This window comes from Augochlora pura, chromosome 11, assembly GCF_028453695.1.
Source record: "Augochlora pura isolate Apur16 chromosome 11, APUR_v2.2.1, whole genome shotgun sequence".
Taxonomy (NCBI): Eukaryota; Metazoa; Arthropoda; class Insecta; order Hymenoptera; family Halictidae; genus Augochlora; species Augochlora pura.
The window spans coordinates 3,016,392-3,029,019 of record NC_135782.1 but is presented as its reverse complement, the minus strand read 5'-3'; the positions used below and the strand labels follow the sequence as shown (position 1 = coordinate 3,029,019).

General features: G+C 46.3%; 1 protein-coding gene across 1 annotated transcript in view; it reads left to right on the top strand.

Annotated features, from left to right (window-relative positions):
• Positions 1-12,628, top strand: part of LOC144477146 (uncharacterized) — a 330,738-nt gene that overhangs the window by 301,585 nt on the left and 16,525 nt on the right. The window contains exon 6 of the mRNA XM_078194634.1: positions 11,963-12,023. Within this exon, the coding sequence (XP_078050760.1) occupies positions 11,963-12,023 (61 nt within the window). The remainder of the gene's footprint in view (positions 1-11,962; positions 12,024-12,628) is intronic.

Here is a 12,628-nt window from a genome sequence, read left to right as displayed (position 1 = left end):
GAACGAAACTGACCTCCTCCACGAAGATGTTCACACAGACTGTGTCGATTGTCATAGTAACGGACACTAGGTTTTAAAGAAATTTGAGATGCTCCGACGAAAAAAAAGGTTTCCCAAACTGCAACACAGTGTAAGGATTTTCAGACGAAATCCTTCAAATACAGAGAGAGAGTCGTCAGAGTATCGAGTCTTATCGATTCGGCGGTCGTTATCGGTTTCCACTATTTACCGATACGTCGCTTCCTTATTTTACGTAATCGACAGACGTTCGACGGTCCGCGCGCACGGACCACGCCGTTTCCATTCCTCGAAAACTGCGGCCACTTCGGTAACTACTTCCCCGTCCTGTCCGTCGTGCTCTCGAATTGCTCGATAATTGCGATCGAACGGGACTGGCTGATAGGAAACCCTTTATGTGGGAAAAGTCTCGTGGAGAATCGACGACTTTTAACGCAAAAGGTCCTTGTTTTTTTTAAAAAACAAAATTTACCCTTCAACATTTAAATAAATCGTTTACTATTTGAGAAACACCTAAAAGATATATATTGTACGGTGATCGAATCCATGTCGCAAGGGTTGCAATAATTATAACAGCGCCAACAATCAACGCGTCTCGTTCCGCCGTGTTCCGCGTGAAACGCTTCGCGTCGCCGATTTATTCCGCGTATATAAATTTCGGCTCCGCTGTGTCGGCCATAAAACACAGGCCGGATTCATCGTAATGCCACTTTATCTCGCATATCCAGAGCACTCGGCGATACTTTCGCTTTGTAGTATGGCGCTCGCGCTCGCGAGCGAACGGCTCCAACAGAGTTTCGGTGAAAATCGTAAAGTGGAAGACGTATTACGATCAATCGCGACTGGTATCTGGTGGAAAGTCGATAACAGCCCTCTACGCGGGCGGCTGTTATATCTGCCGTGCCGCCGACGGAAATGACAGTCTACAGACAGCAATAACGGTGCCACCCTTTCGATGCCGTGGGGGGGAAACGGGGGGGAGGGTGAGCCGCCGTTACTCCCTTCCCGATTCCTCCGCGTCTCAATTCACCTGAACATCCCCGGCGGGACGTCATATCCGATAAATCTATGCCGTTTTATTGCGCCCCTAAACGAAATTATAGCCTATCCGTCTACTTTTCGTTGCGTCGGGAACCAAGCGCAGGCGGCGGCCCTGTAATTCCGCAACGCGTTCCCTCCCCCCGCCCGTTCACCGCGCCGTCCAACCTACCCACCCCTTTACCCTTCGATATCGTTTAACGGCGCATCCATTTCGGTGACGTTGAGCGATCAGCAATTAATACGATTCCAGGGGGTGGGGTGGGGAGGAGGAGGAGGACGAGCGCGACTCGCTGAACATCGTTAACAATGCCGCCCGAATTCAGCCCCCACACGGATCACTGCCCATTGTCTCAGTCTAGGGACGCCCGGCTAGGATGTCATGGACTCTGTGCGTCTGTCATATTTTCCAAGCCGTCGGATTAAAAACGTGTCGGAGACGGAGATGTTTAATATTCGTTTTACTTTGTCAATGGGCGGTCGATGTAAGCTAAGGGGTAAATTTCAACCCTTTGCACTCGAAGTCGTTTTGCGACTAAATCTAGAAGATTTTATGAAATTTTATGAAACTTTATTACTCTTTGTAACACTTCTCAACACCTTACACCACTCACATGAAACAGAAACGAAACACATGAAACAGAAAGAATCGAAAACTGAACGATTTCGAAAGCCGAGTTTTGGGGAAGGGATGGAGATGGTGCGAGCGGAGCAGCGATCGCGCGTCCTCGAACAAATATTCGCGAGAGCCCTGACATTTCCTGTCGGCCATAGAATTCAATCTCGCTTGATCCCCTAATAAATCGCCGGGGAAAAAAACATAAAGCCTCGTTTTCCCGCGGAAAAAAGCCACGCTGGTACAGGATCTGCTCCCGAGGCTGTCGACCGAGAAAAAATAAATACGGGATCCTCCGCGGATCGCGGCGACCGCTGATGGATCCTAATCATACTTTACCCTCGTCACGCGTTCCGTCCCGTCGTCCTCGTCCTCTTCGTCGGCTAAAACAAGGAGAAAAACGGCCGCGCGGTGGATGGAGACGGAGCGTGTTCGAATTGAAGGATCAATTCCTCGCGGCGTGAATTCCTCGCGCGGCTCTACGCGCTCGTTCCAGGAAGAAGAAACGGAGAGAAACGCCGCGCGTAACACGCAACCAGAATGCGTCCGGCCGGACATTTTTGTTTTCAAGAACGGAACGCGACACGATGCATTACAACCAGCCGGATATACCGGCAACGACGGCTCTCTGTCCTGAATGAATAATCGCGCCGCTTAACGCGACACGTATCGGCGACCCTCCGTGCTTGCTCCTTTTCCCTCGCTTCGAAGCCGTTTCTTGCACCGCTTCGGGCCACCTGATCTCCTTAAACTCTTTCTCGAGGATGCTAACTCGTCGTTCGATCCTTGATTTTTTTAACCAAAGATGCGCTTCTTAAATTTAGTTAGGGCGCATGGAATCTAGGATTTTTATTACGTAATTATTACTGACTTGGCTAAGTTATTATTATATATAATTTGGTTATTTATTTTAAATTTTTCCTCCAAACGATTTTGTTCCTTAATAAAGCAGAACTTTGATAAAACATTATAATAATTGATTGGAAAAAGGGCATCGAAGCAAAAGACTGACAAAAACTGTGAATAATTGGAAATACAAATTCTTCCAAATTAATTTTATAAAGTGAATAAATACAGTAATTACAATAATGAAAATGGCTTAAACATACTATCAATCTGTCTTCAAATGATCAAAATGGTCGGCAATGTTAATAGATTTTTATTCAATTTCCCTCTCTGATTATTTATGTTGGCGATTCGTATTTCGCGTAGAAATCCGCAAATTACACAGACGGAATAAACACGAAATTATCAAAATCTACACGGCGATCTACACGAACGAGTCACGTATTAATTATATTGAATCAGCCGGGCGCGCGCTGCGAATTGAATAACATTCCGCCTAATCAAAACGCACGTGTTTGAGAAGTATTAATAATTCGGGAAATCAGATATTAATACGAGCGTCAACGGATTTGTTCCGCGGCGGCGGCCGCGGCGGCCGTTTAGTTGACTCGGCGATATATGAAGCGCGATTTATTATTTAACCGGCCTATTAATCACGCGGATAACGAGAACCGATGGAGATCGCCGAGCGAAAATAAATTAAATTCGTATGTATCGTGCACTGTTTCGTGCTCCTCGCACGGGAACGGTCGAATTCATTCCTGGAACGATTTATCGCTCTGCAGGAATCGACGAATTCGTCTGCCAGGCCTTTTTGTTCAACAAAATATTACATTACACGTTCGTACGAGTAGATTGCGATTAAAATGATATTTTTGGCTTTTATACTGTGCGCTAGAAAATTTAATTGCAAAACCATTTGAAGAATTGAAATATCGTTGAATAATATATACAAACCGTCAACCTCTCCCATCGTTTAACTCGTTCCAAATTGAACTTCCGGTCCCGTCATAAGCGCATAAAATCCGCAATCTACTTACCGCATTCGTCGAACCAGCTCAAGCAACTTTCCAGACGGGAATTTCGACAAACCCTCCCCCGCGAATTTCCGCAAACAGTTGCTAACGCCCGCTAACACCTGGCTGTTCAAGCTGTCAATGCCGTCCCGGCCGACACCGAAAATCCGCGCGGCAGCCAGCCGCCCCGCGCGCTCGACAATCCTCTAATATTCCCGTCGGGGGTGCGTGTGTTTAAAACCAAGCAAAGCGGCCGCGAGATAACGTGCACGCCGACGCGCGGCGAGGTCGCGTGAATCAACGATAATTAATTTCCGTAATTTCTCGGCTAAGTACGCGGGACCGCAATTTATGAACGAGCCGCGCGAAATGTCATCGCGCGACGCGACAAAGAGAAAGACAAAGGAGGATGAGGGGGAGAGCGCGCGTCGCGCCGCATGCACGTTTCGATCTTCATTTCCCCGGCGCGTTAACGCACATTTCGGGCCCGTAATCGCGCCAGCGGCGAACTTTCGACTTTCGATCGTCTCTCGTAAATGCCGGCGGCGCGTATCCGCGAAATAAACGCGGCGCGCAACAGCTGCGGCGGTCGCTTAATACACCCGCTCGCCGATTTCTCCGACCCCCGTGCCCCATCCCTGTCATTCCCGCGGTAAAATCGCGCAATGCATAACTCGGGTACAACTATAAATCGTGTATCGTAAAGTGTTAAAGACACGTGACTTTTTTTAGTAAAAATGACCTCCTCGATTTTTAGTACATTATTTGAAACATTAAACTTTTTATTAATGTCGATTTTAGCTGCTCGAATTTTCCTGAAACAAAGGAACTCGTAAAACTCGTCTGCGAATTTTTATTTTATAAATAACTAAAAGGCACTGGAATTTCTTCAAACAAAATATACTTTTTATACTATATTCTTATACGTTTCTAAAGAAACTTATTAAAGTAGTTAGCACGGAAATTAATTGGTTCAGGAGCCGAGCGAACGCCACACACGCGACGCTCCTCGCGCCTTTTCACCCCTTTTTTTTCGCCAGTCGCCGTCCCGTTCCGCCACCCCTTTGCACTTTCCGCAGTCTTTTCTTCCGTTTTCCCGTCGCTCGTCCGTCTCGCCGCGCAGTCTCTATTTCAACTCTTTCCCTACCCTTGTTTCGCTAGATTTCACTCGACGCCCATTTCCTTCGCTCTGTTTTTACCATCTCCGCCGTTCCGTCTCCCTTTTCACGCTTTCCGCTCGTCCTCCTTCGTGTTCTCTCTCTCTCTCTCTCTCTCTCTCTCTCTCTCTCTCTCTCACTCTCTCTCTCTCGTTACGACGAAGCCGAAGGTCGGAGATGTTCAACAAACGTTTGTGGATCTTCTTCACCCTTTTGCCGTTCCACCCTTCCACCGTTCCTGGCATTGTCCTCGCGCGTTTCTCTTCCGCCCCGTACCGTTTCATCATCAACGCGCGAACGCCGCGTTTTCTTCGCTGCGACCGGCACGTCTGCAACATTCCCTCGCGGCTGCTGTAACGTTTGTTAGCGGCTGCTGCAATGCTTGTTAGTTGCCGCTAATTCTACAGGCACGAGCTTCTGATTTTATTTTAATCTTGTGACAATTAGGAGAGGATTGTGCTTAGGGTTGTTGCATCGTTGAAATAATGTCGATGTTACGTAGTGGTTCGTAATAATTTATTTTGCAAGCACGTAGGTGTAAAAGAGGTTTAAACAATATGATATGGAGACGTTGGATTGTTGGTTCTTTGTTTTATTTTTAGGCAGTCTTGTTGCTTTTTTTTAAGTTCAGGAACTACGGTTTACTACTCTTAAATAAACCACGTCTATTTAATAAATCATTTCGAGATCGTATAATTTCGAAACATCGTCGAGAACCTTAAAATTCCGCATGAAATTTTCCGACGCAATTCCGCGAGCAAGTATTTCGTTATTTACCCCGAAATCTAATAAGGGGATTATTTGTCAGGCAAGTGGGCAATTAAGGCTCGTGAACGTGAAGAGAGCGGGGCCGTAGAAAAGGCGCGTCTCTTCCGAGGGTTTATCACTCTCGCGAGCTGCGAAGAGAGAGAGAGAGAGAGGGAGAGAGAGAGAGAATTCCCTCTCGGGCGCGCGCTGGCTATTTAGCAGTCATTGTTCCGCGGCGTTGTTAACGGGCTCGCGTGGGCTCCGTCGGAAACGCGGCCACTGGCGGCGCGGTCTCTCCGAGGCCGAATGGAAAATTCAATTTGGCCTCTGGTCGCGCGAAAGTAACGCGCGTCGGCCGCTCGTAAAAAAAATACAATGGCCCCCGCACGGCGACTGGAATGTTTAATTTCTGCGCGCGGCGACGGAAGATCCCGCTTTTAATCGGGCCGTGGCCGTCGTTGTCGTCGTCGTTTAATCGCTCCGTCGTCGTCCTCGCCGTCGTCGTCGGGCCGAGATCGGGCCTTCCCCGCGTTTCGAGAATCACGCGCGGACGAGTGCACTTAACAGGCTGTTAGGTAATTTCCGCCGGGGGGTTGGCAGGGCGCGCGATGTTTGCCGACGATTTTAAAGCGGCGCGGAAACTCGCCGCGTGGCTCGCGTCGATACGCTCCGCTCGAGAGGACAACGAACGCGCGATGACGGTGCTCCGGCTACGGCCGATCGATTCCTTTCGGTGACGCCGGCTCGCTTACCGTCGCGGCTCCGTTCCGTAGGTTCGTCATGCGATTTCATCGCCCTCGCGCATCCCGTTGACGAGGTTGCTCTTGTCAATTTTCATAATTTAGAAATAAATTCCTAATGCTCATAGTGTCTTAGAAAAGTATGCGAGACCGCAAGAAAATATCCTTATAAAAAATTATCCTTGTAATTTGAAGAATACACGTACAGGTCTTTACTTATTTTTCTCTACCAAATTCTGCAAAGTCTGGCAAATCGTCTAACACGAAACCCGCTTATTTAAATCATTTAAGGGTTAAATAAAAAAACTAAACCCTTCGAAGATGGCACAATTGATGCGGTACAATCTGTCACACGGTAAAATTGTCCCAGATAATTGCAGCCTCCGATTACCACCGTAAAATCGAACGTCCCCCATCGGAACGCAACTATTTTCCCAACGGCGGGCGAAAAATCGCAAGTTCGCCGATGAAATTGCGGGCCAGAAATTCCCATCGGCATATGTACTCACGCGCGTACACACGTATAGTAGAAGTAGGCTGAGCTATTTCCGATTCCGTGAAAGGATTAGGGAGAAACTCGCGCGCGGAACACGGAAATGATCGGTGGAAAGTGAAAACTATTGAATACGAAAAGTCCACCGGTGGAAAACGGGAGTTTCGAAATGGGATACGATCGAAAATTGCCGCGAAATTATGGCCGCGACGGGGTCCGCGCGTCGGCGCCCATTAACGTCCAATTAGCCGCCATCTCCTCCCGACACTTTTCATTTTTCCCCGGTAATTGCGAATCCTCCGCGCAATTATGCCGTAAAATATGACGGGCGACGCGTGGCTCGTTAAAATATCACCGAATGATATCCCGGGACCCGGTGTCTTTTAAGCCATTATACGCGGAATTACGCGCTGAAATTGCGCTCACCCTGCCCCCTACCACCCCCACCCACCCCCTATCGAACGTTCCGCAGGTTTTCAGCGATCGCGCGAAAACGTTGTTCGGAATTTACATCCAATTTTACGGTTTAATCGGTGATTTCTCAAAATTGCCAGAAGTAATGTTCATTATTTTTAAAAAGCTGCGTTGCAGTTATGAGAATTAAATAACTCACGCGATCGTTAACACTGCAAACGTTGATATTTAATTTGAGAGCCTTTATACAAATGTAGCTTTACACAATTGGCTTTTAATAAAATTAATAATTCAGAGATAAATTATTATTCCCATTATATATTATTAATATCAAAAGGAATTATAAATTTAATCTTATAAATTTAAAAAGGAAATGGGGGGTTGCTCCTGATAATTCTAATAATCTAGAAATAAATTATGAATTCCCATAACCTGAAAAAATGCGAAATATATCAAGGAAACTCACCCTCAGAAATTTCAGAAAATAAGGGTTGCTCTCTACGATTTTAATAATTTTCAAATAAATAATATTCCCGTCCTCTCAATATTATTACATCTATTCAACCCTTCTCACGATTATAAACACCGAACTCCGTCCGGGTTGCACCGAAACTGGCTGACTCTATCCGAAAACCCTAGCAAAAGTATGAAAAGCACCGAGACCCATAGAGAACGTATCACCGAAGCATCCCCGCGAAAGTAAATCGTTTTCGATTTCGCCACAGCGACGGAATAATCGATCGTCCGCGGATCGCAAGATCTCCTTTCTATTCGTTGCACAGCAGAGCCATGGGGGATGGCCTACCCCGTCGACAAAAATTCCGGTGCGCAATTTTTGGCCAGAGATCGTGGAACAATGCGCGGTCGAAAAAAAAAACAAAAAAAGAAAACAGAAGAACGAAAAGCTCCTGTAAAACCGAATTTAACAGCTGACGGTGTGGTGGTCCGATGGCGGGTCTACGAATCCGCGCATTCTACGGCCCGGCATTGTTCCTATTCCCGTGGACAACAACGTTCGGTCGTTATTGCGTTTTCGCGGGATCGGGTCCCCCGCCGTTCCGTTTCTATGACGGGCGTCGTTCAATTTATTTTACCGAATACAGTTTTACGAGTGCCCTGTTAAGCACGGTTACCATCGCATTGTATTAGCCAGATACACGGCACCGTTTATTACGGGTTTTATGACCGGCGCGCGGCGGCGGCGTCCTTTCTCTCTGTTCTGTCCGCGTGGTCCCTTTCTGTCGTTCCTCCTCCTACTCCTTTTGTCGTCGCACGGCTATCGTAAAACAGCCCCCGCGCAACGAAATTTAATCGACGGTGATCGTTTACGGGTCCGATCGATCGAACCGGTTCGCGCCGTTGATTAGACGCCTCACTTCGAACCGGGGGTGGACACTACGTTGCTTTTACTTCTATGGGTGACGCGTGTTTTATTTATTTGCTTGCTTGTTTATGGGTTTATTTATTCGTTTGTATATTTATTTGGGTATCTGTTTGCTTCATTTATCTTTTCGTTCAGCTATTTATTACTCTGTCCATTTATTCGTTCATCTATCTATTTATTTATATAGGCTTTTATTCATTCGTATATCTGTTTTATATAGAATCTATTAATTCATTCATCTTTATAGTTAATAAAAATTCCAGGAGTATAGTTAATAAAAATTCCCGACATAACCAATCGCCTCCGGTTAATGAAAAATAGTCGATAAAAATTCCAGGAGCGAATTACTGTTATTTCAATTGCCGGGGGTGAGGGGTGGGAACGGCAACGCGTCAAAGAAAATCCCGTATTCGACGCGCAAATTCGTCACCGGGATCGTTAACAATTCCCGGATGGGTACGGGCGTTTCGTCGGACCCGACGCTCCGGTTATCAGGCGTATTTGATCAAAGCTGTCACGAGCGATAATGATCGAGCCACTCGGTAGATTGAAAATTGGGGGTAGATTTCGTTTCTCATAATAGGATCCAGCGAATGACACGCGATTCCATCCGATAAACGAAAACCGTCCTGGAGAAGAGGAGGGGAGAGGGGGTGGAGTGGAAACAGTCCGGCCGAGCATCGGTCCGATTATTATCGCCCTTCGCCGACACCACGAAGATAAACCATCAATTCCCATGCACCGTCGTCGTACACCCGCGCCACGTTCCATTTCACGAGGCGTCACGTGCTCGATCCGTGAAATGGTGACGTTTCACGTGCGCGCCCGCGTCCCTGTAAAATTGATCGCGGGGGGCTCGTCCTGCGACGGACACCGTGTGCCGATTCCAGCTGATCCCGTGAATAGAGGCTCCCCAATGAAATGCACAGCGTACGCCTATGCCGACGAAGTTATGCCATTTATTTTTGTCGAGGCGAAGCGATTTTTCCTCGAAAGGCGTCCCTCGTTGATTCTACGTTTATTTCTATCTTAGTAATTATTTTCATTCGGATTTGTTGTAGCTTAGATTGTTCGTCGTTATTGTTATTACTTTTTATCATTTCTTTTTTTTTGACTGAGACTGTTTCATCTTTACTATTTTATTTTTATTTTTAAAGTAGATATTCATTACTTGAATTATTACTTCTATAATTTCTTTTTAATTCTAAACAAATATTTATCAGCATTGTTATTACTTCTTATCGTATCTGTTCCTCTTTAAAAAAATATTTAATCATCGCTAACATTACTGTAATCATTTTTCCTTCAAGTAACAATATTAACGCTATACAACCCCCCAACATGATATCCATAAAATATTATAAAAAATCGTCGAATCAATCCAACCATTATTTATAACTTCGACTAACCTAAACTAAAATATAAAAGAAACACTATGTACCGCAATGAAATTGGAATCGAAGCCGGGACGGTTTTCAATCAGACGGAAGCCATCCCTCCGAGCCGTATAAGTGCATAATTTGTTTGCGGCCGGCGTGAACCTAACTGTACTGTATCGCAAAACCGTCTCGCAATGCATTCGTACGGATTGCATCGGTCGTGCGTTCCCACGACAACGAAGACAAACGGGTTTTGTGCGGGCCGAGAGCGAGAGAGAGAGAGAAACAAAAAGAGAGGGTGGTCGCCGAGGCGACAGCCTTTTCCGAGAAGCCGACAATAAACGTTGATAGCAAACATGACTCGATGGAGGCCGAGGACGCGATAATGGCTAGTTTATTAGACCGGGGCTCTCGCCGAGCTTTCGGCTGACACGCGGCTGGCTCAAGGCAAACTCTATTTTAGGTGACAAAAGCGCCGTATTTATAGCCGGGATTCCCGCTCGTCCTTTAGGAGCGACGTTGCTCTAGCACCTGTTCCGGTGTATCACCGGGGGTGGATTCTTCTCGCGCTCCGGGAACCGGGTCAAGTACGTTTAGTCGATCCGAAATGTTGGTCACTTGTTGTGCGGCGATTATTACTGTATCATGCTATTTTACTATATTTTCTATATACTATATTTGATGAAAAATTGATAAGCGATTTAAAAAGAAAGCCAACTTTAGCATTTAATAATTATCCTTCGGAGGTACATATATCTATATTTAGTTCTCTTATAATTATTGTTACATTCAGTGTAAATAGAGGAACATTTAGAAAACATTAATCAGTTAATATTAATTATTATAATTACAGTCACAGTATTTATGCTACAGTATTCGCTCAGTATTTATCACTTACATAATTTTACTAACCATCCTCTTCTCCCTATTCTTATAAACAATTATTGCGCCCAATAATTATAAAACGTAAATTATCTAAATGTCTAACTAACTAAATAAATATCTAACCATGTAACTAAATCTAAATCTAAATCCTCCGAAATCTTTAGACAGTGTTACACTCGCCACCGGATTCGTTGATACAAACACAGTCATCTAATCGCTCGGCACCCGCAGCGTTATTTAATTGCTCGGAAATTTACGAGTCCGACGAGAAAGGGGGTGGAAACGCGTAAAAAGCGCGCCGTGTTTTTCCACCGCCGGGTACAAAACACGCGATCGGACTTTCGGGGCGAGTTATTCGAAAAAGGAAATCTTGGCGGTCCGCGCCGATGGCCGGCGTCGAGTAATTATTGTTTACACGTTAGAGATCGCACGCGACCGATAGGCGAGGGAGGGTGGGAGGGGTTCGCGCGGTATGTGCACACGCACGTTCACGGGCGCGCGAGCTGTGCAAACGCAGACGGCGGCGCAAGGTAAACAGGTATCCGCGGATATATTATTGAATCGCGTGGGGCGGGTGTTAAAGCTACCCTCGCGGCGACGCCGTGGCCTTTGTGTGCCGGCGCCATTATCGCCCGGCCGAAATTATTGCGCGAGCGGCGTTACGCCGACGACGACGTCGACGTCGACGACGACGATTCTCGGCTGGTTTCTACGCCGTTTTCGCGCACGCGAGATCTCTTGACAGCGACGAGACTATTGTTCCTACGCGTCGCTTCTCTTTTGCGAACGTTTAACGTTTAACGTGCCGGTTTAATGGACGTCGTGATTAAAAATAACGCGTGTCCTGTAAGCGTGTACGAAAAGCTTACAAATATTCTGACTAACTTTTTTAAGACTTACACACGTACATAGCGATCTTCAACTAAAACCGCCTTATTATTTCGTTGGGAAGAGAAACCGCGGAGACGTAAAGAAAGTAGTATTACCGCGAGGTTTATCAGACATTCAAGTAGTTCGGGCACGTTATATACCTCAGACACTCGAGGTATATACCTTCCTCTTTCGAGCAGACGCAGACGGGCCGCTCAGACGCGCTTTCATCTATCTTTCTCTTGCTAGGAATAAAGTATAATATCTTGTAATGATAATACAGTCCCTTCTGCTATCTTGCAATTAATAACAATTCGCCTCGGGTACCGTGTTTTTTCATAAATTCGATCATTCCCAAGGAAGGAACGCTCCTATCGCAAAGCGGCACAGGCACCTTCGACCTGGGAGGAGAGGATGGGGGTCTGTGGGGGTTCGTTTTTTCCCATTTATCGCTGAGGAATCGACGACATTTAGCAACCGCCGGCCGCCATGTAACAATACATCTTCCCCGGGAGGCCGGGCACGCCGTTGAAAAATGCCCGCGATCCGACTCAATTCACCGAAACGAGATTAATGGTCCGCCCGAGAGAATGTTTTCTGTCGCTGAAAGAAGCGGGTCGTCGAGGAGGAGAAGAGAGAAACACGAGGTCTTGATCAATCCTCTCTACAAGCCGACCGGGCCGACACCGCTGCCACGGGGCAATAATTGCCGGCTCTCTCTCTCTCTCTTCCTCTCTCCGCTCGGGATACAATAGAACCATCGGTGAATTATGTTTCCCTGGAACGAGATTCTTTCCAGCTGCGCGTTCTCCCGTCGAAAACCTATCGGCTGCGGAAACACTCGTATTTTAACCATCAACGCAACCTCGGGAACACATTCATTTACTTGTCCCTTTTTATTCCCTAATTTCTTTATGGATTTATTCTTTTATTTATTCAGTGTTCCAGTTGCTAATCCTTTTTTTATTTGATAAACTTCTCCCGTGGAGAAATTTGGACTTCAGGTACCTCAAATTGAAGCTGAA